The sequence below is a fragment of the Castanea sativa genome, chromosome 4, assembly GCF_040712315.1.
Source record: "Castanea sativa cultivar Marrone di Chiusa Pesio chromosome 4, ASM4071231v1".
NCBI lineage: Eukaryota > Viridiplantae > Streptophyta > Magnoliopsida > Fagales > Fagaceae > Castanea > Castanea sativa.
In genome coordinates this window covers 13,208,057-13,235,882 of record NC_134016.1, presented here as the reverse complement: position 1 = coordinate 13,235,882, position 27,826 = coordinate 13,208,057, and the positions used below count along the sequence as shown (strand labels likewise).

The 27,826-nt window shown below is 31.0% G+C and overlaps 2 protein-coding genes across 2 annotated transcripts; both read left to right on the top strand.

Annotated features, from left to right (window-relative positions):
• Nucleotides 1–2,380: 2,380 nt before the first annotated feature.
• LOC142630963 (pectinesterase-like) lies at nt 2,381–7,131 on the top strand. The gene is made up of 2 exons (XM_075805020.1): nt 2,381–3,427; nt 6,067–7,131. The coding sequence occupies exons 1-2, from the start codon at nt 2,449–2,451 to the stop codon at nt 6,762–6,764; spliced, it is 1,677 nt and encodes a 558-aa protein (XP_075661135.1). The 5' UTR covers nt 2,381–2,448; the 3' UTR covers nt 6,765–7,131.
• A 15,480-nt stretch (nt 7,132–22,611) lies between these two features.
• LOC142632470 (transcription factor IBH1) lies at nt 22,612–23,064 on the top strand. Its single transcript, XM_075806864.1, has one exon. It carries the CDS (start codon nt 22,612–22,614, stop codon nt 23,062–23,064), a length of 453 nt encoding a protein of 150 aa, XP_075662979.1.
• Nucleotides 23,065–27,826: the final 4,762 nt, after the last annotated feature.

Here is a 27,826-nt window from a genome sequence, read left to right as displayed (position 1 = left end):
AAAAATACTCCATAGCTGAATGGTAAGGTAAGCATATATTTCTAGCCGTAAACTTGGAAAGCCCCTAAGAATGTGTTCCAATATAACAAGTGCCAAAAAATTGAGAACCTATTCATTTCAAACTTAATTTATTCTGTGTCAAGAATGACTAATCTAGGTATCCTATTCTTCTTTCTCAAAAAAAAAAAAAAAAAAGGTATCCTATTCTTTATTGCTAATGACTTTTATATGGAGAGTAATTAATGTTGTCTTTTTTTTTTTTTGGTTGGGATATGAAGACTCCAACAACTCATTAATATGGCGGGCTCCTTGAATTTGACTGAAAGAAATTAAATTTTTTTTTTTTTTTTTGTGGAATTGATTAAATGGCATTTTTATCAATCCGACCACATGTCAATGATTCAAATAAACTCAATCAAAATCTTAAAAAAAAAAATAAATCAAAACTAAGAGCCTTGTATCTTCACCAACACTTTTTAATATTTTCAACAAAGATATTTGTAGTCCATAAAAAAAGAAGAAGAGATATCTAGAGTTTAAATTCCTCATTCCCTAATCATCAAATACCTCATTCCCTAATGATCAAATTAAAAATAAAAAAAAAATCAAAGAAAACATATCTCTTGTACGTAGTTGTTACACCAAGTCATCCATGTAACCATTCAACAAGTGAATATCATGTAATTTAATTTTATGTTAGAAAGATGATGCTGATCTATCGACCACCAAGTTGAGCTTAGAGGCGTTTAACGATCAGTCGTATTTTCCTTTTATGGTCCCCGGTCAGTCTGTCTCCATTCTTATTAATATATAAAAGCAATCAAAGTTTTTTTTTTTGTTGTTGTTGAAAACAAAGCAATCAAAGTTAGATAACGATATTATAAAGAATCATATAAAATCATATATGACACTGCGTGTGGACTATTTGAAGCCTCACCCTTGAAACTCCACAGAGTTAGGTCCCGTGGATAATTTCCACTTGGCCCAAAATTTCGGTTAGCTTCTCTAATCAATCTTTATCAATTGTAAAAAAAAAAAAAAACTGAGGATGACCAATAAGTGGAAGACCCTATCCGGACCTGATTAATTAATTAATTATAATATCACTTCTGCTGTGAGTAAGCAACAGTAACACCTGATAAACATACATGATAATTTCAATCAAATATCAATTATTTTATTATAACTTGAAGAGATTAATTTAAGGGTAGTTTAATTTTTTCTTTTCTTTACTTGCATGGTAAGCAATACTATAGTAGAAAGAGAGAGACAAGAGTGGAAACTCATAGAAAGAAGAAGGGGATCGAAAGGAATAAAATAATGGAGTAGTGATAATAAAGAAGAGATAGCGTGCTGAGGATTGAGAATGACGGGGAAGTGAGAGTGGATTGGTGGGATAGGATCAGAACATACTACTGTCTTTATCTCATTTCTTTAAACAATATGAAAGGCAAGAGGAGAAAAAAAAAATTGAGTTTTTAGAGAAAAAAATTAGCAACTGAAAACTGACAAGTAACCAGGCTTTTGGTTAATTGATAGTAGAGATCAATTCAGATTAATTGAGTTGTTATGCCAATTATACACGCACTTAGAACTCATAGTGAGTGCATGTCATATCTCACAGCTTAATTGACACTACATAGCATTATACTTTAAAAACTAATCTCAGCATATAATTTTGTGACCCGTGATTAAGCTAGCTTGAGTCTATGGAAGAGTTCGTATCTTAATTCAATACTACTCCTAATTAAATGAAAGCAAAGGATGTTGAAATATTCATACGTAAGTGGTGTAATTAATTATGTCATGAAATTCCATGTTGAATAATAATAACGAGAGTAATTAATTGGTTATATTACATAATTGAATGCAAATTTATTGACTTCAACTTCTAGGTTAAGTGGTGTTCTTGCATGTATTAAACGTATGGAAGCTACCAATTATGAAAGAATGATCTGCTCAAATATCCTCTGCCATATGAGGTTGGAACTCTACAGTAAGGTTGCTTTGATTTCACGGTTTTATAAGCTATAATCATTATTGTCTGTAATTTTGAAGCTTTAGTTTTTTTTTTTATAAGATAGAATTTTTATTTTAGCATAATTTAAGTATATATGTGTGTGAAATTTTCCGGAGACTTGAACTCCTGTTCTTACTCTCCACATTCCAAAAGTATTTATACTTGTAGAATGACCATCGCACTAAAAGTTTATGATGGTAAGCTTTTAAGTTTCTATCCAAAAGAAGAAAATGAAAACAAAAAAAAAAATCCAAACAAAAGAAGATATAACAATATTTGCGTCATATATATGAAAATGCCATATGATAAAAAAAAACACTATTATATATAGAAGCAAGTTTATGCTTCATGCTCACCACTCCTTGCCTCTCTCTCTCCCTCTCTCTCTCTCTCTCTCAAACACATACACGACCATAATCACGTACACAATGCCAATATTCTCCTCCCATGCACAACCCATAGGAAATAATATATTCACAGCCTTACTATCTTTGCTCTTAAGCATGAAAATTCTATTCTTTTTGGGTTTAGCAAGTTCTCTTCCAACACCTTCACCATCCCATTCCTCCAAATTCTCAAACGCAGACATTTTTTCAGCTTGCAAGCGCACACCCCACAAAGCGGCTTGTGAATCCATGCTATCATCAACACTACAAAGTGCTCTTCCTGAAACCCCAGAAGGGCTCTTTGACCATTCGGTCAAGTTTAGCATGGACCGAGCTTACTTAGCTCGAGCCCTTGCCTATAACCTTACCCTTAATTATGAAAAATCTCGTAGCAACGACATAACTAGTGGAATGAATGACTGCCTCGAGTTGCTCGATGACACTTTAGACCAACTGACCAATGTTGTCAACAACAACAACCAGCAAATACAAATCACCACTGATGACATCCAAACATGGCTTAGTGCTGCTTGTACCAATCAAGAAACTTGTCTCGAGAGCCTTGAAAATGATAAAATTGAGGTAGAGAAAGGTTTAATAGATTCTACAATCCAAAATTTGAGCCAACTCATTGGCAACACACTAGCACTCTACATGTCTAGTAAAACTTCAAGTATACGTGGTGGGAATCGAAGATTGTTGTATGATGATTTTCCATCTTGGGTGTCAGTATCAGAAAGAAAGCTTTTACATGCTTCTATGGGAGAGATAGAAGTTAGTGCTGTGGTGGCTAAGGATGGAAGTGGGACACACAAAACTATTGGTGAGGCACTTGAGGCTTCCATGGAAGATGGGGGTAGGACTGTCATTCACGTACAGGCTGGTACTTATCATGAATACATTAACATTCCAACCAAGCAAAAGAACGTCATGTTAGTTGGGGATGGAAAGGGCAAAACAGTCATTGTTGGTGATAGGAGCAATGGAGGAGGCTCGACAACTTTCAAATCTGCCACTGTTGGTAAGATTTCACTCTCTCTTATAGGTTAATTACATCACTCTCACTGTCAACGGTTTGGCTTGTGTTAATTGTATAATAATGATGCGGCATTGACACGAAATGTGTTTAAAATTGGTCACCTATCAATTTTGTGTCTCGTTAATTAATACTCACTTATCACCTAGACAAATACTTTATCTTAAAATAATATTTCATATTTACGTTTCGTATAAATGTAACAGTATATTTTTGTGACTTAACTAGTTGAATATTCATTTTTAAACGATGATTTTTTTATCTAAATTATGAATGAAAAATGACACTCCCTTCATGATTTTATAAAAGCTAGTCAAAATCCTTTTTAAAAAGGAAATATTTAGTTATAAAAATAATGGTATCAAAGGATATAAACTTATAAGTTACATTTATACAAACCTTGGGAATTTGTCCATAATTTAAAGGAGCTTTATTCTGTGAAATTTTAAGGGAGGCTTCTATTCTCTATCATTTTCACTTTCTTTTTAATCGCTGTTAACTTTTAATTTTTTTATCCACGTTCATAGGAGCAGATAGCTTTGAAGATAGCTCAAGGCTTGCTTAATGCAACAACTTATTAAGAATCACATCATTCAAGTAATGTAATTCGTCTGTACTCTAAGATCACACCACTAATTAACTACTGATCACATCCTAGCTTGAAACTTCAAGCATTGAAATTAAGTTGGGTGAAGAGGCCATGATGTACGTCTGAGTTTAGGAACTTAAGATTATCTTGTGGACTTAGTAATTAATGTTATCCTCCTGCTTATGGCTTTTCCTTTTCCCATAAACTATTTCCGTCAAAATATATGTCAGTGATGTTATAGATTTTAGTTTTATTATATAACTCTTACTCCCTAAATTATATCTCACTAATTACAAAAAGTTGATTCAAACATTTGGCTTATTAGTTGTTGCAATGACTTTAATCACGTTAGTCCCAACAAGGCCCCTCCTAGGATTTTGACAAGAAAAAAAAAAAAAAAAACTGCTTTAGCTACTCAGTTACAACTTACAAATGCCCTCTCTTGAGATCCATTTGGGCCTTCTCAAATTTTAGAATTGTCTAAAACCAAAAAAATAAAAAGAAATGAAACGTGGGATGGAACCATGTACAGGCTAAGGGGGCTGTGGCCTCCCCAAATTTTTTTAAAATATTAAATAATAGGTATATATTTAAGATTTTAGAAAATAAGTTCATGAAAAATTATATTTACCCCTCTCAAGAATATTATATTTGCTCCCTTGATTTCGAATCTTAGTTCTGTCTTGTTACGTGGACAATTGAACCCAAAATAAAAATCCAGCCTATAATGCCCATTCATTAGCCCATAGCCGGAGTCCATTTCGCTTTCCAACCTCCACTCACGGATCGGCGCTGCCGTTCTCTCCAGATCAGTCATCCGAGTACTCTTGTATCTCTCTGTGTTTATGTTTGAGATAGTATGTTAGTGTATATCAGTTAATTTATTTGTTTTTGACTTTTGAGTCCATGAGATTTTGTATATATATTGTTGTGTGGTCTACAACTTGCTATTTATGTTATAATATTATATTTAGTGTTAAGATTAGTGCCATTTGTTTTGCCAATAGAGAATTTTGACATCGTTTGTTATGTGTTTTGGACTTGTGGTTTACAACTTCCACTATTAATGTTTTACTACTTACTAAAAAAATGTTTTATTATTTTAATTTATATTTATATTTAGTATTATTTATCTGAGATATATATATATATATATTATTTTGATAATAGCAATATGTATTCTTATGTATCGAAATAAATTCAAATTCATTTTAATTTTTTGGTTTTATTATAAATATTTTTAGTACTATATATAAAAAAAGCAGGGTACAAATTTAATTGAGTTAAAATTAGTTTATGAATTTTTTTTTTATTTCTTATAAATCTATGGGTTTTTTCTATATGTTATCTCTATTAGTATGGTAAGACATCAATTGATTTTTAATGTAGGCAAATGTTTGATTTTAAATTTCTTGTTAGATGACAAGAAATTTTATTAATTGAGTTAACTAAAATCTACTAAAGCATTTTATACTCAAGAATTTTTTTTTTTACTATATTTTGCTTGACCCTCCTTAGAAAAAAATTTTGATTTTGCAATTGGTTGTAACTTTAGTATTTTCCCGAAGAGTACATTAACGGTTGCCTTTAAGATAATCGTCAAAGAGGATAAAATCAATCCCACACACATTGGAAAGAAATAAAATAGAAAATTAATTGTAAATTTTTCTTCTACTGAATGTGGATGGACTGTATCTAAAAAAAATTGGTTCAACTGCATTGAAAATTCTACTCAGGCCACTTAGTTGCCGGACTAAATTCCAATATATAAAAAATAAATTTCCTACATTTCTTTAAATTAAGTAGTGGCTTAAAGGTGGATTGCTATGGAGCTCTTGTAGCCACACGTTGGGTTCTAGAAACCATGATCCAGCTCATAAAGTTCCCTGGATCATAAAATTGACATAAGCAAAAGTAATAGACATATGAGAAGACAATATTGTTTAATGCGCACATGCCTAAGGGTAAGGAAATTTTTACTCAGATCTAGTGACCACATACATGCCAATTAATATGCTATGCATGTCTCTTTCAGCTGCCATGGGAGATGGATTTATAGCTCGAGACATTACATTTGTGAACAGTGCGGGTCCAGCCAAGCAACAAGCTGTTGCACTTCGTGTTGGATCAGATAAGTCAGTAATCTTCAGATGTTCCATTTTGGGCTACCAAGACAGTCTCTACGCTCACTCTAAACGCCAATTCTACAGAGAAAACGATATCTATGGCACAGTAGATTTCATATTTGGAAACTCTGCAGTTGTTTTCCAAAACTGTAACATGTATGTGAGGAAACCTTTGTCAGGACAGAACAATTTCATTACAGCACAAGGTCGGTCCAGCCCAGACCAAAACACTGGCATTTCTATCCACAATTGTAAGATACAAGCTGCATCAGACTTTGCTGGTGAGAAATCTAAGTTTGCTACATATCTTGGAAGACCATGGAAGCAATATTCTAGGACAGTAATCATGCAGTCTTTTCTGGATGACTTAATACACCCATCAGGATGGTCTCCTTGGTCTGGAAGCTTTGCACTAAAATCACTTTATTATGGTGAATACAAGAACTCGGGGCCTGGTTCTTCCACTTCTAGTAGGGTCAAGTGGTCTGGTTACCATGCTTCACTCACTTCCACTGAAGCTCAAACTTTCACTGTTGCTGGTTTTATTGCTGGACATCTTTGGTTGCCCTCCACTGGGGTATCTTTTGATTCTGGACTTCTTGGATGAACCATCTACTTATGAAAATTATTATTTCACATTCCCAATTTTCAAACTTGGTACACACCACTCACAAAGTGTGAACATCAGGTATTCATTTTTTCTACCTAATGTCCATATTTTGTGAGTGCTGTATATGGAGTGTGGAAATTGAGAGTGTGAGATAATCATGATCATTTCTCCTTGTAAAGCTAGCCATTAAAGAATAAGCCACTGTCTAAATGTGTTGGTTTTCAATTGTTTTTGTTTTGTTTTTTTCTTTATGGTTTTATTAAGAAATAAGCACACTTGCGCATAAAACATGTGCTTGTATCTGTCAATGTGCTATGTACTGTGTATAGATTTCAGCATCAAGCAAGATGACAATGTTGTGTAACTATATTTCCTTTTTTCTTATGGCTTTTCCTTAGAGACAAAAGAATATTTAAATCGAGTACATATAGAAATGGATAATCAAAGCATATATACTGCATTCAAACAATCTCTGAGATAGAAAGTTTACTCACCGTACACATATCAAGAACTTTTAAATTCATAAGTCAACCAAAATGAATTAATAGCATTGTAGTTTATATATATAACCAACAAATATATCTTTAACTTGTATTCAGAATACGTTAGAGATATATTTTGACGTGCTTTCAATGAATCCAAGCTACATTCACATCATTCCCAACTATATATATATGATGCGTACACAATTTTTGGAGAGAGAAAATATAAATATTTAGAGGTAAGGGAAATAGAATTTTGGTTGTTTATAATAAAACACTTGATACGTAATAAGAACAAAAGATAAGAAAGGGGTAAAGTTCAGATTTGATTGAGGAAATCCTGACCTCTATATGATTGATTGAGGAAATCATGACATTTGGAAACTAATTAGGATCCAATTTGATTAAACTTATCTGATATCTTTATCTAATCATACTTGGCTGGTTTTATACCAGTTGCTACAACTTAACAATTGTAAAATAAGGACTCCACTACGTTTAAAATCTAAAAAAAAAAGAAACCGCCCACAACGTGAGCTACAATGACTCAACTACCTAGCCTATTAGGACTCTAACAACTGAAAACAAACTCTAACATTACAATAAATAAAAGATAATAACCACAATAGCAAATACCAAATTCTAAAGTTCATAAAAGAATAGTAAATAAACTAAATTACTAATGACACCTATTATTTCTCACATCACTTAGTTGTTGGCTCCTACTATTTCTCAACATCCCAATTCTTGTAGTTAGATATGACAAAACGGGTAAAAATTTTCTGACTCAACCTGAAAAACACCTGACCTAAACCCGATTTTTTGGACCAGAAGCAAAAATGGATTAACCTGTGACTTGATCTATGTTTTTTGCGGGTTAACCCAACCTGACTTGCGACCTAATCTGTGACCTGAACCATTTTTTAAAACTTTTTTTTTTGGTAAAAATAAAATAAAATTAAGACAAGATTGGTTTAATTGTTTGTTGTGAGTTTTAAAGAATAAATTGAGATATTTACATAACTGCATGAAAATGAATTGAAAGATGAAAAGTTGAGCAATTTGTAATGGGTAAAGATTTTTAGATATTAAATAACAAAGTACATGTCAAGATAATCTGGTTATAATAGAGTCAAAAATATAGATTTAAAATTGTAAACATGTGTGAGAAACATTCATAAGTGTGAAAATAGTGAAGTCAAAGCATCAAATTAGCATAAATTATGAATGCTTAGACCTATTTTTTTAATAATTTTTGTCCAAAATAAATGGTTTTTCAAAATAAATTATGATATTTCTTAGAGTATGTATTGCTTAACAATGATATGATATTCATAAAAGAGACTATATATAAATAAATAAACAATTTAAACTTTAATGTATATTCTCAAATTGAAATAGAACGCCAACCACAATTGATAATAGATTATAAAATTAATTTTCAAAATTATAAATTTCTTATATGTTTTTATTCTTTGTCAAATAAGTTATCCAATAAATCAATTGTAATTTTGTTTTATATTTTGGAATGTTGATATTGTGTAGAAATAAAATTTATATATTTGTTTTACTTATCTTTGTGCTATTTTGTTTTAGTTAGCAAAGTTGAGATTTGTATAATTTTAAAATGAGAGATGCTACGTTCACAATATTTTCAATATAAATCATAGGTGATTAGTTGTTATTAGTTCAAATATGAACCTAACATTAAGATTAATTTTTTGCCCCAACAATAACAACTAATAACAATCAGCCACTTAAAATTTGTTGTGAAAATATTGTGAAAATAATGTGGACATATCATTTCTCTTTTAAAATTATTGAATTAGTATTTATAAGTTTAATTGAGTTCATTCTTGATATAAGTGGTGAATTCAAAGTAATGCATTTTATATCAAGTAATTTGTTACATGACTTTTTCAAATGGTAAATACAAGTTGTTTTCTTTTAAAAAAAAATTCATGTGAAAAATATGGGTCAACCCGACCCGACCCGAAACTAAATTGATCAATCCGTTTTTAACCCGCTTAAAATGACCCGTCCGTTTTGCCATATCTGCTTCTAGTGTTATCTGTATGGACACCAACTACACAAACACACATCCCCTTCATAGAAAACCAAACTCCTGCAATTACTCTAATGGATCCATAATTCCAAATATATGTACGTATCAATATATTATATTCTAATATCTTGTAAAAAAAGTTTACACCATATTAGTTTTTTAGTAACTTAATTAAAACTAGTATTTTCTTTCATAGACTAACTTGATAAAGTTACACTCTATATTCTTTCGCCTTACTAAGATCATTTATAATAATTTTAAGATAAATTATATTTTTGGTCATTGAATTTGGGGTAAGTTCGATTTTTTTGATCTTCAAAATTAAAAATAGCTACTAAATGAATCATCTGCCAAATCCAACCTTTACGTGAGTTGAAAGGCAAAACTCTTATTGATAAAGGTTGTGATGTTTGTTTCTTGACAAAGCCAAAAGGGTAATCTCACGTTAGGAAAATTAAAGCCTTTACGTGAGTTAAGAGGTCAAATTCGGAATTTTCATGTCACATGTGCACCTATAGCCAATTCAGGACCACTCTCTCTTTATCTTTCTTTTTGAACATATTTCCCTCACTTTTTCTCAATATCTAAGACTCTTTAATTTGTGGGACGCTTCAAGCAGGGGCGGAGGCAGGGGGAGTCGAGAGGGGGCAGTTGCCCCCCTTGACCTCCCCAAAAAAAATCCTATAAAGTATTGCAATTTACAATACCTGCCATTTTGACCTCAAACGTTCCACATTAAGAGAACAAATAACACTATTTTGTCTTTTTTTATATATAGGTTCCATTAGAAATAACACAAACATTCCATATGTTTATTTGTCTTTTTAAACAAAACAATGTTTTTTGGGTCCCACTTAAAAACCATATTCCTTTTTTATCCTGCCACATGTTCTTAAGCAATTGCAATTTTTTTCCCCCCGGTGGCTTTGTCGCACAATTATTTCCTTTGAATTAGGGTATCCGCATCATCATAATAATAAAAAATAATATTTAAGACCTTTTATATCAAACTAAAACTCTAGCCTCCTAATTGTTTTCTCTTCTATCTCAACTTTTTCACAGTTTCAAACACTTTATTTTTGCTATGGACCAAAATTTTAACTTCTTAGTTCTTACCACTTAAAAGAATAGAGAAACAAATGTTGAATTTTACATAACTTTTTAAGAGTATTCAAGGCCAAGAAAGTACTACTTTGCACATATATTTCTATATCCTTAACACTTTTACATTGATTTATTTTAAGGAATCAAATCACATGTTTAACTTCTATGTCTTTAAATTAATCTCTTAATTCGATTGTTATTAACTATGAAGTGATTTTATTTATTTTAATTATATAAAATTTGTACTTGTAAGGAATTGAGATTATGATGAAGCCTAATCAAAATAATGCTTTTCAAATCAAATTCTAAACGAACTTGTATCGAGGTATATTTTGCAAATCTTCCAATTGAGTAAATTAAACTAGGTATGCAAATATAAATTAAAGTTTTATTATATTTGGTCTTGTATGACACTTACATTAGTATATAATTGTTTATCTATTTTGTTATTTATATTGATTAGTAATATTTAGATTAATTTTACTTTCAATTTAGTCTTTCAATTTTTCCCCCCCTAAACTAAAATCCTGGCTCCGCCTTCAAGCAATTTATAATTAGTATAAAATTTAATGTATAAACTCTAATTTATCTTTAAATTAGGTTAATATTTGTTACACACAACATTGAAAATTGTGTGTTTAAAACATGATTTTCAATTAAAATTTAGAAATGAAGTAACTATGCCTTGAAAATGCGATTTTACATTTTAACTAAGTGGACACCGCACACTGCACACACACTCTGTGCTTAGTGTGTAATAATTATCGTTCTTTGAATTAAATGGACTTCAATTTTTTGTTTGTTGGGATGCTTAAGGTGAGTTTGGTTTTTGAGATTACAGGCCCATGATGGCCTAATAAGGCATATCTTAGAGGTGTCCACGGGCTGGGTTTGTGCATAACCTAAAACCGACCCACTCACATCGGGTGGAAGGTTGAACGACCCGCCGACCGCGGACAACCTTGGGTCGAGTCGAATCGGTCTCTGTTGGACAACGATCGGATCAGTTGAAGTCGAAGTGAGTTTCAGCCACCAGATCTTCATCGGGTTTGTTGATTTTTCTTCAGATCTGTGTTACAACCACAAGATTGAAGTAAAAACCACCACCTCAAAGCCCAGATTTGAGCAAAAACTTCCATCTCATCACTGGATCTAAGTGAAAAAATCTAGAACTTCGCTAGATCTAACCCAAAACTACCAAATCTTCACTGAATTTGAGTGGATCTAGGTAGATTCGGCTTTCTTTCATGGGTTTTGTTGGTTAGATCGGATTCATCGGGTTTTGGAAAAGAAAACCCACCTAAGTCAGTTTTTGGTGGCAAAGACCTGCCGCTGACCATCACCGGCATCGAGTCGACTGATTTTCGGGTCAGTTCGGGCGGGTGGGTCGGTTTTCGGTGGACAGGCGTAGCATATCTTTCTTTCCTTTTTTTTGTTTTTATTTTTGTGTTGAGGATAGGCATATCTTATCTTATAAGTTATCATAATACCGCGACATCAGGTTGAGCCCGTGAATGGTAGACCTTATTCTGTGCATAAGCCCACAGCAAAAGGTGAAGTAATGTCCAAATGCAGACACCAATCCTGTGAATGGCAGTTATTGGTATCTTTGACTTTAAATCATTTCTGCATTTTCAATTCTGTATCATATATTTATTTACTTTTTAAAGGGAGAGAAGATTCCTTGATGTCCGGCTTTATGTACATGTTTGTGTGGATGTGGAAAATCATATTTCTTAAAGTTTTTTTTTTTTTTGTTGTTGTTGTTGTAATTTTAGCCAATTTAAACTTTAACAATCATGTCAAATTAAATCATCATTCCATCCATTACCATGTATCACATATATGAATATTGTCGGTTTTATAAATGACAATAGACGGAAGGATCAACCTGATAAGAATTTGTTAAATTTAAGAATTAAAATGATAAAAATTAAAGTTTAGCGATGGAAATTATAGTTCACCAAAACTACCTTAATTAGTGTGATAACAAGAAGTTTGATGGTCCCTAACTTTTAATTTGTCAAATTAGCTCTTATTAAATGGTTAAAAAAAATTAAATTTAAATATAAATTAATTAAGTTTTGCTTTTAATTAAGCACTACAACTTTTATTTTTTTGATCATCTACTACAACTTTTATTACTAAAAGACTTATTGAGTGATTAATGGATAATATAATATCATCCACCTCGATTATCACGATAATCAAATAATCGAGGTTGTCGACTCATCCCACATCGGTAAAGTGTGATATTGAAAAATGGTTTATTACTTGCTTTGCGACACTAACTTCCGCATGCAGTTTTGGTGTTGGCATGTGAGTGTATTCCCTTATTTCATCTCCCTTCCACTATATGTGTGTATGTGTTTCTCAAAAAAAAAAAAAAGTATCTTATCCATATTAACAGTTATTATATGAATAATATATGCTAATGATATTATAAATATTTTACATAAATCTTATGAATTCATATGGTTTTTATTAGGTAAAAGCAGTTAAAAAGAAATTAAATAAAAATAATTCAGATATTTATTTATTATATTGTTGAAAGTAATTTGTTATAATAAAGTTCGCTAAAGTGGAAACTAAACCCTATGGGATGAGCTAATATATTTTCAATAAAAGTTAGTAGTATGGTTAACATTTTCCATATTCTGTTACTAAAATATTATCTCAAGACTAATGAAGCAACATTTTTCCATTATTATTCGGCCAAAAAAAAAAAAAACTTTTACAATTATTACTCTCCGTCCTTCACCTCCAATAACACTACCACTGCTGCCATAATCAGAGAAGTAGAAGAAAAAAATCATTATCCTTTTACAAAATGATAATCTATTACCAGAATATCAAAATCCTGAATCTATAATTAAAAAAAAAAAATTCAAGCCACAAAAATAGAAAAACTTTCCCACACTTTCTTTTACTATTTTCCATGACCAAACTGATAAACTATTCATACCAATAGGGTTATGTCCATTAATAAGTTGTGAAGAGTTTATCCTACACGTCTTGTCACTTCCTACTAGTTAGAGGAAACCCTAGCTAGAAATCTTTTCATAAAAGAAAAAATCATTATTTCTTTTCAACTTCTTGCTTTCGCAAATGGATGATCAATTGTGGCTTTCTTTAGACCATTGTAAAAAGTATGAAAAAAGGCATGTATGGTATGATCCTCCCGTTCCCCAAAAATGAAAGAAGTGATCTCGTAATTTTTGGTATATGAAGATATGCTCTAAGGTGCTTCATTTTATTTTAGTAGAGGTATTTACAGGTTCCTTGAAAAAATATGTCGGTCTAGCAAAAACCATTAGAAGGTGTAAGTTAATCTTTCTTGGATGTTAGGGAATGGCAACAAACAAAAGAGGAAGTAATAAAAAAAAAGGGGAAAGAGGTCTAAAATATTTGGTTTACTTTTGTTTTTGTCATGGAAATAAATTTTTGTATGGATAATTTGTATGTAACAGAAGCTCAATTAGGGTTAGTAAAAGGGGGAGATTTGTAACAGAAGTGATGTGATAGAAGAAACACATGAAGGGGGAGATTTGTTGTAATATTTATGTGTGAGTAGTGTGGTTGGTTAAGTAGTAAAATTTCACATTAGATATCCATTAATGAGAAGAATAAATGGTCAATTAATATAACATAATTGACTCTTATCAATTGACTTAACTTTTGGGTCAAGGGGTGTTTTTATATATTATATTAACTTCACAATAGGAATCTCTCCAAAATGTTCTTTTCCCAACACATTACAGGTCCATTTGAGAACAATTTATTTAGCTGAAATTGATTTTTTTTAATACTAAAAGTGTATAGAAAAAAAAAATTAAAAGCTAGCTGAATAGTACAATAAGAGCCATTAATATAGTACCACAAAGTGTAATGAGACTCATAAATAGTATAAAAAAAGAAGCTAAAAATTCAAATAAGTTGAAGCCTGGATCACATCTACTCTACAGGTCTGTTTAGGAACAACTTATTTAGTTGAAACTGAAAATTTTTTGCTGAAAATATAAGAAAAAAAAAAGATTAAAAGCTAATTGAATAGTGCAATGAAAGCTATTAATAGCACCAAAAAGTGTAATAAAACTTATAAATAGTACAAAAAAAAAACTAAAAATTCAAATAAGTTGAAGCTTAGATCACATTTGCTCTACATTTACTTTAGCCATTAAAAAAAAAAAAAAACACACTTCATTTACATTTACACCACATACATACACGATCTCGTACAATATCGTGAGAATGGTTTGTGAGTCATGATTGTGTGGAGGAGAATAAGGTGATTCCAGAAAGTGTTGATCAACAAAGGACCCAATGGTAGACAAATCACCATCAAACATCAGTACTAAGGAAAGGATAAGCGTATGAAGGTATAACTCCAGCCCAATTTAACTTTTAAGTGTTCTTTTGAATTTTGTTTGCCTTAGTTTTGGCATAAATTTTATTGGAGAATGATGACCATAAACCATAAAAAAAAAGAAAGAATTAGAATCGGAATTTTGGGGTTCGTATAACGATTTCAATATATTATACATGTGATAATAGGATAGTTTCTTCTTCTTCTTCTTTTTTTGCTAAACTATAATAGGATAGTTTTAAATTGGATTTTCTTTGCCAAATATTTAGGTTAGAATTTGATTCTAATTTTCAGTTCGTGAACATGACCTTGCATCATTGAAAAATAGTTTAGCCCATAAAATAATAAGATTGCATAAAATAAATTTCTATATAAATGAGTAAGTTTTGTGCATAAAATGATGAGTTTTTAAAATGAAATCATAGGTTTTTCATATACCACATTGAATAATGATGAGATCAATGAATAGTTAATATAACATAATCAAACATATACCCATTGAGTTTAGGTCTTTGGAGTTAAAGTGTGTCTATATATGTTAATTAATTATTCAGTAAAATGCTCTAAGGTGTTTATCTCCCCAACAAATGGTATCAGATGGCAAGGTTCCCGCTTTTACAGTTATAGCAAGATGGTATATTGCACCTAGTAAGCCCATAAAACTCACACAAAAAAGCTTGAAAAATGCCCAACAAAAGAGTATTATTGCCAATGTGTTAGACAATGACAACACATTGGACATACCCAAATTTTGAGTTTAGTATGGATATTCAACAAACTATTAAGGCTAGACCACACATATATGCTTCTCTATCTTTCAATCCTTTTTAAAATCATATTTTATATCACCTCTTTAGTTAACATTTGTTTCTTCAGTATTCTACAATGTTTTTGAAATTCTTCTCTACATTTTTTTTTTCCATTCTACTTGAATCAAATAATCCCTTTTCAGCGGTACATTAATTGTTGGGGATTTTACCAAATCAAGGAGTAATAGAGAAAGAAGAAGATGAATACATCAAGTAAATTGTGACTGATTTGGAGGTACAATTGAATGTTATCCTTAGACAATATTTGTTCCTATACGTAAGTTGCTAAAGTGTTTTTACAAACTTGTCCCCAGGATATAATCAAGTTTATTGGGTTCTACAAATAGCAATTTTGGAGAATACCCATAGGATTTCTTGTGTTTCTTTTTTTCAAGTGAACATTAACCTCTATTTATACCTATAGGGTTATAACACTTCAAAAGGTACATATGGAGAGTTTAAATGTTTCATAAAACCGTTCACAAGGCTTGAAACGTTCTCAAACTTTCAGAACAATCATTTGAAGATTTCGCAGAAAATTCCGTTTTGCTATTTTTGATCGACCGAGAGTTACTTTTGATCGATCGACCAAGAATCGAATACCGATCGAATCTTGCAGAAACTCTAGGATTTCCTTCAACATTTTGATTGATTGAACAGAAGTCTCGACTGATCGAAATTCTTGAGACTTGAATTTTCACAAAGAAAATTCCAAAATTCGAATTTTCACTTTATTCATTTTATAAATGAATACTCTCTAACCTTATATCATTATTACAACATATATATATATATACACACACACACAACATTAATCATTTTCATATTTTATAAATTGATGACTATGACGATGAGAGTTAAGTACAAAATTGAGAAAATGGGAAAATCAAACAATTTGACATAAAAAACATTTTCACTTCAGTCATATCAAAAATACTTAGCATTATGTTTCCTCACCAAAAAGAAAAAGAAAAAGAAAAAGAGATGATTTTCAAAACATATTTTCTTCCTTTTCCCTTTAACTATATCAACATCCAATCATACAAACATTGCTATCCTTCACTTCTTTTAATTTTATAACTTTAACTAGGGAAACTTTTAGTAAACAAGAAGGGAATATTTTCCAACCGTGTGAGTTAAGCATTTTCCTATTGCTTGATGACAATGACCATTTTGAAACAATACCAATTATCAAAATTTGAGGGATGAAATTGACATATAACTTGTTAAGGACCAAATATGTTATATACCCAATTATTTTCATATTATTTTACTCTTCAATGTATTATACAGGTTAAACACTCATTCTTAAAATAAACAGTATACTCAAACTAATTTACACATACCAATTGAAATTCGGTGGCGGTGCCACCTTATGGCTAGGGTGGTCCGGGGACCATCCTGACCTGAAAAAAAAAAAAATTTATATATAATAATTTAAAAATTTATATTTATTTACCTTTAAAAAATTTGTTGGGACTACCTTGAATTTTTTTAATGCCAATAAAATAAAATTTTAGTCCATAATTTGAGCAACTTAACAATATATAGGGGCCTCTCAAGCAAAAAGGAAAAACTCAAAAAAAAAAGATTGAACTAAAATTTGGAAAAAAAAAAATTATAATAAAACCACTACATGCTAGGCAATGACTTGATTCCTTCGACTAAGCACACTACTTAATACAACACAATTTTCCACATTTTATTATTTTTTATTACAATATTATTTTTCACCACCAGATATATATTACTTACTTCTAATTTTTAATTATTTTTTCTTGTTTATTCTTAACCACACACTTCTTCTGTCTCTTTGATTTTTATACTTCATACTTTTAAATTTTATCACATCTTCATTTAAGCTTTTATATCTACATTTTGCCTTCTTCCTTGTTCGTAATTTCTGTGTCTTCTACCGGTATCAGTGCGGCAGTGCCTTTTCTCAAGTTTTGAGTCTCAAATTTCTCAATACGATTTTTTTTTTAGCTATATAGGTACCTTTGTTTTTTTTTTTTGAGAGTTTTTGGTTTACAGAATGCAAATTTGTTTTGGTTTTGAGAACAATTCTTTTATAAGCACAAATTTCATGCTGGCCGAATTTTAAATTTTGGTCGGTATTTACCGAAACACCTCGAAACATCCGAAATAGACCGGAATGACTCAAAAATTTTTCCGAGGTGAAATAGGGTGAGATATTGTTCCGATTCATTTACTGGCACAGTATTTTTCGGCCGTTACAGCGGGAATGGAATAAAATTAGTAACATTGAATCAAACTTAATTACTTAAAGATTAAAAATAAATAAAATTATGTAATTTATACTTCTTAAAAAATACACTGAATAAAATTCTAAGAGCCACTGCAGCTGAAATCATAACTAAAAAATCATGATTTTTACTCATTAATCGTAATTTCAGTTGGGTATGCAATAAGTTTAAGCCTGAAAGAAAATAGTCGGCACAAGATCCAACAATAAAGAAAGAAGACCTTTTACTTTTGTTGGATATAGTATTTAATAATTAGAATGAGATGTCATAGTCAGAAGCATTAAGCAAGATCCTAGTGGAACACCGAACACGGGGGGATTGAATTGTCTGTCTCGTAGAATTAGCCGCCTTTCTGAAAGCTGAAAAAGCAGCGAAAGCAGACGACACCCGTGATTTTTAGGCGCACCTTTCAGTTTTTCATTCGCTAATGCCCTACCAACTGGTACTTGATTGTTATATACAATCCATTATCTGTAGTTTTCATGTGAATTGTTTTGTCAATCAAAGGACCCTTAGAATTCGGTCAGTGAGACAATTGGATAATGAATTTTGACCATTGGTTTTTAGTTAAAGTTACACTTTAACGGTAAACAAACACAATTTAATACAGACTTTTTTTTGTTTTTATTTATTTTTAAATCAGTGAAAGGAGTTATTCAAAAAGTGCCATGTGCACCTAGATTTAGTACCCGTTTATTTTAGCATTTTTAGTTTAAAAGTTGCATTTTCAAAAAAGCCAATTTAAAAATAGTGTTTGGTTAGTATAAAACGTAATTTTTTGAAAAAAGTTACGTTTTATATTTATGAAGAAAACGCTGAATTATGGAGCTCCATCGGTCCATTTTGTTAAAAGTTGGTGGGCGTTTATTTTATCCGTTAGGGGTGAGTTGGCAATTACCAAATTGCCCTTCAATAAAAGGCAAGGTGTCTTCAGGTCTCATTGCCCTCTGTGCTCACAGTAACTCATCACCCACACTTCTAGAGAAAAAGGAAGAAGAAGAAGAAAAGACAAGAAAAAAGAAAAAGAAAAGAAAGAGCTCTGCAGAATGAAAAGAGAGAAAGGAAGAAGAAGAAGAAAAAAAAGGAAGAAAGGAAGAGCTCTGCCGAATGAAGGTTTTGGAGGAAGTGGCAGGGAAAAGGGGAAAGAAGGACAAAAAATAGAAAAGAGAAGGGTACGTGTGTGGGGGGAAAAAAAGAGGAAAAAAAGAAAGAAAGAAGGGTACGTGTGTGGAGGAGAAAAAAAGAGGGAAAGAAAAAGGAAAAAAAAAAAGGAAATACTATCACAATATTTTCAGAATAAATTTTAAGTGGCAAGTTATTATTAGCTAATATCGGTGAGAAAAAAAAAATTTTTAGAAAGAGAAAAAAATAATTTTAAAAGTACGTTCAAATTAAAATCAGTATCAATTTTTATCACAGCATTTTCACAATAAATTTTAAGTGGTAAGTTATTATTAGCTAATATCGGTGAGAAAAAAATAATTTTAATAGTACGTTCAAATTAAAATTAGTATCAATTTTTATCACAATATTTTCACAATATTTTCACAATACTTTTGCAATAAATCTCAAATGGTAAATTATTATTAGCTAATATTGATGAGAAAAAAAAAATTTTTAGAAAGAGAAAAAAATAATTGTAATAATACGTTCAAATTAAAATCAGTATCAATTATCACAATATTTTCACAATACTTTTACAATAAATCTTAAGTGGTAGATTATTATTAGCTAATATTGGTGAGAAAAAATAATTTCACAATATTGATTTAAGTATGAAATAAACTCCCTTCTATATACATTGTTCTTTTTGGTAATTTATCTCTCAAACTACAACTTTTATAAGTGCTAACCAAATACTCAGTTTTTTCAAACAACACTTTTTAACAGCTTTTACCAAGCACTCAGTTTTTTGAAAAAGTACTTTTTCATTATGCACTTTTTGTAAACTTGATTTTTTCAAAAAGTCCAACTTCAAAAAGCCGAACCAAACTCACCCTTATAACATTTTGGTTGTGGGGATGAAGATTTTTTTTTAAAAAATTTTGAAAATGACAGGCTTTGAATGGATGAGAAATGAAATTCCAATCAATTTGAATTTCCATATATCTTTTGAATGAGTAATATTACAAGACAAAAATAATTATATTAGTTAAAAGGATGATGATAATCTTTAATAAGATGTTAAAACAAGTGGGCAGAGAGAATTTGAATCTTGATTTTCTTTATAAAAGAACAATAAAACTAAACTATAAAAGTTTTGATGATAGGATAATTGTGGTGGTAATAAATTGATAACAATAGTGGTACAGTTTAATAGTGTTATAAGTCGTGGTGACCATAATACGGACAATAGTGATAGTAATGAGGGCTGTAAAGCTAAAACAAGTTCAATGGAGGTAAATTTGAAAAAAAAATTTGAAATTGAATAAATGTTTCTATAGTGGGTATAATTTATTTATTTTTTAAGATCTAAGAGCCAAAATGTACCATCCCACCAAATCAATCATTTTTAGTTTAATTAAGTTAGAAAGGATTTTTTCTCAAAAAAAAAAAAAAAAGTTAGAAAGGATTTCTATAGGTTTCAAATAACTCAATTGACAAAGTCTCTTATCATCGAATAAGAGATTTAGATTCAAATCTCGCCAAGAGATCTAAGGTTAAAATCTCGTCTACACTAAAAGTCAATTGATATCTTGAATTAATGATAAAGAAAAATATCATGGAGCAGACATCATGTCTTGAATTATTTTCTAACTTTTTAATATATATATATATATGTATATATAATTATGTGTTACTTTATAAACTTTCATTTTTAGATATCATTATATTTTTATGTAATTATATTTTTAAGAAATAAACCAATAGATATAAAAACATTCAAACATACCCTAAAACATAAATGTTTTGTTTTATTTTTTATCTTTTAAAACACAATCGTTTAGTTTAGAAATAGAAGAATCTAGCTAAAATTTAAGCAACTAATATGGACACTAACATAATATCGAACATATATGTGGATGCTAAGCACATTCACAGCAAGTTATCCAAACTAATGTTTAGTAAAAAAATATAGCTAAACCCACTTAAAATGCCCTTGCATCAGGCTCAACTCTCTATTGCAAACCAATAACAAATGAATAGTACCTCAATAATTGTATATGGGCACTGTTCATCAATACACCCAAATTTGTTATTTGCTCTCTCTCTCTCTCTCTCTCTCTCTCATGCACCAATCCATATAGATCGACAATGGTGGTGCGATCTAGTGTTCTAATGGCGGTGCAATTAGTGGAGGACTTGGTTCACTCTATTGTGATTTGGTGGTGGTGGTGTGATTTGTTGGGATCATGTGGTGTTGCAATATAGTTTTTTTTTTTCTCTCAGTAGTGTTGTTGATGAAAGACTTGGCAACGCTGCTCTCATTGGATATGGCGGTGGTGTTGAGAGAGAGAGAGAGAGAGAGAGGATGTGTGGAAAAAAAAAAATTTAAATAGAATAATGATAAAATATTGAGACTAATGTAATTGTAGGTGAACAGTAGATTAGCTTTTTTTTAGGAAAAAAAAATGAAGCTTGCGTGTATAATTACCGTTTCACGCCTCATGGCATTAACTAACAAAAAGTAAAGTTATTGGAATAAATTTGATTAAAAATACCTTAAAATACTGATGTGATTAATGTTGTGACATTATACTAATAAAAAATGGGTATAATTGTCATTGGCACTAAAGAAAGGGGTTAGCAATGCAATGAAGATTCTTTAGACCTAACACAAACACAAAGCATTAATTGATAAGGAAGTAATCGAAGATTAGAAAAGAGAAAAAGGTTCCATATCAGACAAGTGGGTAACTGAACCATGTGCGAGCATGTGGTAGTTGGGCCTTGGTGGGTCCACTAATCCACTTCTCCAACCCTATTCCTTGAAAATGAAATAACACACACAAACCCACAAAAAAAACTCGGTTTAATTTGTGCATATGATCTCAGAGCAAGTGTTGTCCACGCTATTCATCCGCTGGCTTAAAAATCATGGGGACCCCATTCCTCTCTCTCTCTCTCTCTCTCTCTCTCTCTCTCTCCTTGCACCTTTTCTTGGTGGACTAACATTACAATTCTTTCACAACATAAAGCATCATCTCTGCAACAGTTTTTTATTAATATATGTCACAACTTTTGTCAATCCTAGCGTGATTCCCACGCTCTCTTTGGCATATGCACAAATGGCACCTCTTTATGATAAAGATAACAAAAATTGAAAAACTTATATATTTTATTTTATTTTATAAATAAAACGATGGTTCCAAAGTCTAAATTCTCTCTAGCCTTCCAATTTCAATCCCTCACCTAGTCCTACTCCTACCCCCCTTCTCCTTCAAATTCCTACCTTCCTCATCAGTATCTGTATCCAAAATCCAAATCCAATATCCATCTCTCTCTCTCTCTCTCTCTCTCTCTTTTTCTAAGTTTTTGGGCCTTGTTCTATCTTGTGTCAGACCTGAGTTCTTATGTCTTTTTGTCCTTGCAAGCAAGATAGCAGCAAGAGGACCCAATTTGTGTCAGAAGGAAATCCCAACCTCCCATCTTTAATGCTCATGTTTTTCTCTCTCTCTTTCATCCCAAAAGGTAACTATTGTCAGAGTTAGTTGTACTAGGATTCGGATCCCACTTCCAAGGCCACCACAGCCAACACACACATCCTCTCGTTCAGTTTTAGCCTCCTATTCCTTTTACTTGCACCAACCATGACTCAAAAGGGTGTAACCCTAAACACCAATTCTCACAAAATCAAGTTTGCTCGGAGTTTCATCCGTACACTCTTGAAGATGAGAAAGAATGCACCCAGTTCATCATCCATTGAAGAAATCCGCAAGCGCAGTCAGAGAATAAAGATCGCGGCGTATTCTTCCATGGCTCATGCAGTTGGATCAAGAAGGGCTTGGAGTCGAGCCATTCTTTTCAAGCTTCGAAACAGGGCAAGGCATCACGGTATGATGAGAAGAAGATCCATGAAGAAAAGGGTCATCAAGAATGATCCACCAGGAGATCAAAGCAAAGCCAACAAGCTTAGACAACTTGTGCCAGGTGGGAAAGCCATGGATATGTGCAGCTTGTTGGAGGAGACAGCTCACTATATAAGATGCCTTTCAACTCAGGTTAAGGTCATGCAGACTATAGCAGATCACTTTTCTAAATGAGCATGAAAAAAAGTTTTCAACATATAGAAAATACTACGGTAAAGGCATAAGGATCGAGAGAGTGCAAATGGTAAGTATCTAAAGCACAGAGAATAGCTTATATAATTGGGTTGACACGCACATATATATATTATATATATACACAATTATACATATTTAAAGACAATCATAAGTGAGACTCAAAAGCTTCCACGAGCAGTGTTTTTTTTCTTGATTGTACATATATAGATAATCCAGACTGGTAATGCAGGGACGGATAGTCCTTTTATGTTATTTATTTACTCTCTCTTTGTGCGTATTTGTGTTTTAATTTCTCTGTCTGTGTTTGTTTTTATGTATTTTTTGTGTGGCCTGAATAGAATGTTTCTGCTTTTTACAATTTGTCAATTGTTGGTCATACCGTTTAAAGTAGCATTTCAGGTGAGAAAATTGAAGTGTGAAAAGATACACATGCATGTCTCTGCAGAAACACATGTTTGGTTTCATCAAGTTAGGTACAATTTGGATGATGTTTATGGTAGTGACACACAAGAAGGAACATGAGGCGTGTTACTTCTTCTCAAGGCTGAAGTTAGGGAGGTAAGATTTAAAGCCCCTTGGTACACAAAGCCAGGATGCATGCATAAATAGTGGCTGTTGATAATCTTGGTCTAGGAATGGACAGTGGACCCAACATATAACCAGGATTTTTCCCTTATGTAATTAAAGTGGAGAGGTAGCTAGTGAATTCCAGTTAGTTCATTTAGTAAAGTATTTTGTTGTTAGGTAAGAAATGAGATTTGAATTCAGTTTATACTAAAAATTTGGTGTTTTAATTTAATGATAATGAACAATCATTATATATAAAGCGGACATTATAGATTGAAAATCTAACATATTTATATAAAAAATGTGGGGAGCTAGATTTGAACCAAATATCTCGCTAATAGAAGAAATAATCAATTTACATATAAACAAATTCTTAATACATATAAACATCTTGTTATTTGAAAGTTTCATGTCAATTTACATGTTTTTATCCATTGGGTTATCATTCATTTAAGCTCTTGATATTAACTTAATTAAGCTTTTCTTTTTCAACATTTCCACTCATTTTTTTTTTAATTATGTCATTTTCCCACCTTAAATGTGGGTATTTAGATCTCCTTAAGTACTTAGTTATTCCTCGAATTTGTGTAATTATCTGATCTCATATATACTAAGTAATTATAAGGAAGAATTTTTTAGAAATAGCCCCTAATTCATATAAAAATGTTTTTATTTCAAAATTTCATGTCGATTTATATGGTTTTGTCCCTAGGGTTATCATTCACGAAGCCCCTAAAATAACTTAATTTTTTTTCTTTCAACATTTGCTCATGTTTTTAATTGCATTATTTTTTTTTTAACATGGGTGTAATCAGAACTCTTTGAGTACATAACTATTTTCTTAAGTATATGTAATATTATGTTTCATACACCAAGTATATATAACCAAGTATATATAGGAAGGGATTTTTTGGGATTTGTTCTAAGATGCTAGTTAGGAGTTTTGAATTTAGAATTTCATGAATGTCATGAGATCTTAAGAACCCTTAGACAAAATATTTGTATGTATTTATGTTTGATACAGTAACTCAAGCATCTCATCAGAATTGTGATCTCACCCATTACCCTAATTTGATGTTAAGTTACAGTACCAAAGGTCATAGTTTTGTTCTATGCATACATATGAAACCTTTCTGGCTGTCATACAATGACCACCTACATCAAAGTCCTGAATGCAGGCTGGCATATCTCACAAAGGAATGAGCAACTGCCACCGAGTTCTCTTATCTATATATATATATATATATATATATATATATATATATATATATATATATATATATATATATATATATATATATCGTTTTAGTTGTCAACTTATAGATTCTTCTTTAAGATGGGCCACTTGACAATTTTCATTGTTGGGCGTGTCAATATATGTCTGATCTCTTAAGGAGACGGAATACCCGTGTCCCTAGTAACATGGAATTATCCTCTTTTTACGTCTAAAATATTTTAGACAGACAGAAAAGAGTAGCAGAAACAAAGGAAAGTACTATTCCCTCCTTTGGTCGACCCACTTTTGAGACTGTCAAGGAATGTTTGCTTTGGAGTTTGGACAAGAATAAGAATAACACATTGCACATGGTAGGCCCACCGTTTCTCTAATGTTGACTAGAGAGTCATTAGCTAGTAAACTTATCATTTGCCAGGTATCATTAGATGGATTGAATATTAGGAAAATATAGAACATTATACTATATTTTATTATTATTTTCCAAAAATATTATTATTAGTATCATTAATGTCTTTGTAGTCATCTTCATTGTCAACATATGGTTTACAGAGAATTTATTGCTTCAATAGCCGGTTATATCATTTTGTCAAGTGAGCTGTAACCAAAGAAAGCAAATTTCGACGGATTTTATAACAAGAATATGTAATAGAAACAAACTTATTAAGCGGTGTGCTATTCTCATTAAAGGTAATGAAAGATTGAAAATCCTACTATTTTGATTACTTCAAAACAATATTTTTGTTTGTAGTTCTGAAGATGTATTACCACCTATAATTTCTTAAATTCACTATTTTCTTCCTTTGTTTTATTGTTAAATTACACACTAATTAATTTGAGAGTTTTAAATCACATTTGTCTAATGGTCTTATACCCACCACTTAACCTTCATTCAGTTTATGTAGGGATTATAAGTTAACCTAGCTGCGTCTATATATATTCAAAAGTTTTGGTGAGTTAAGAGTCCCCATATAAAGCTCAAACTTGAGAAAGCACTCTCATGATAATATTTTTTTCCACCATGCATGCATTACATGGTGAAAACACTTAACGATATTATTTTTTTCCAATTCAGGGGTGGAGCTAGGGAGGGGCCGGGGGGCCATGGCCCCCTGACTTTTGAAAATTTCTATTAATAGTGGCAAAAAAATGATAAATAATCCAAAAATTTACAAAAGATTGACTTCCTGGACCCCCCTAAGATTTTGTGGGAAATAAATACTAGATTATTACTCCTAATTTTCAACTTTTAAAACTGATTTAGAAAAAAACTTAAGAAATTTTTTTTCCTCAAAAAAATGCAATTTGACCCACGCTTTTAGCCCATAACCTCTCCAAATACAAACAAAGAGATAACTTTAAAATTTCCATATAAAAAATCCCTTCAAAATCCAAATACACATAAGAAAATCCTTACATACCTCTCATAGCTGCTATTTACTAGAGAAGAAAAAAAAAAAAAAACCCTTACACCTACGCCTCCTGTCCTTAGCTCAATTCTGTTGATGTTCCTTTCAGTCTAATGAGCTCTAGTCAATGACTGGCAATCTACAAATGAGGATGTGAATCTAGCCTCCGCTAGGCTCCTTTGATATCTCTTCTATGTATTTATGTTATATGTTTGACTTTTACCCTAGTAGTTTCCAACATCTTCTTTTCTTTGATTAAAAACATCTGATTGTTTACAGCTTGCCCGAACTAGTAACTTAGATTATTTTATTTTATTTTATATTAAATTATTCTATTTTATTTTCTATCCTGACATGATGATAGTGGTTTTGCATATATATACAATAATATTAAAAGTCTTGAGATACAACTTTTGTGTCATAATTTTTGTTGCATTTCTAAATTTACCGATTGTGAGTATTAGAGAAAATGTAAATGATGATCTATCACTTATTGTCAACTACTTCATCAAGTTATGACAAATGTTTTAGTAGTAGAAAATCTTTATTTATATTTCACAATATTTTAATGTGTAAACAATAAAGATATTGAGACAAATTTTTTGATTATATACACTACACTCTTTAATAAAAAAATTAAAAAGATATATACTTAGATTAAAATTTAATATTTATGTTTTAAAAGTATTAATAATAATTTATGAGAAAATTTTAATAACATGAAAGATTGCTAAAAAAGTTAATTTATATTAATTATTACTAATTCGGAACTATAAAAGAATGTAGGATACAACTTTGTATAGTTAAGGGTTAGACAAGAGAACTTTATTATAATTAGCTTGACCCCCTAGAAAAAATTTCTGGCTCTGCCACTATTCCACTTGTATGTGTGTATTTTGCATTACTAAGTTTTCAAGTATTTTTCTAATTTCTAAGTCTTCCAATTGAATGAAAATGATAATTCCAAAGAAATGCAGTGTGTTGATTTAAGAATTATTCAAATTCATATGTTTCATTATCTTACAAAATTTTACATTCAGAATCGATGTCATGTTATATTGTTTTGAATGTGCTCGTAGAATTGAAAATTGTCTTAAATACAATATTAATCATTTAAAATAAATAGAATTTTTTTATCCTACTTTTCAATTTTTTGTTTATGCTTCACCAATCATAACTTTTATGTGTCTAATTTTTTTAATTTTAAACTTTGGTTATTTTAGGGAAAAAAAAAGAGAAAAGAATATGTGACAAGTTATGATTGGTAGAGTATAAAGTAGAACACAAAAATTAAGAAAAATGATTTTTATTCATCTAAAATATAGTATTTGAATGGTTTTTGTCTCTAAAGTTTACAGTAATTGCTTTTAGTCATTTAGGTGACATGATCAAACTAAAAACTAACATTTCATTACTCTATGAGGACTAAAGCCAATCACTTTGAGTTTATTATTGATTACTTTAAGATTTTAAGAACTAAAAGCTATTGCTTTAAGTTTGTTAGAGATTGAAAGCAATCCCTTTAAACTCA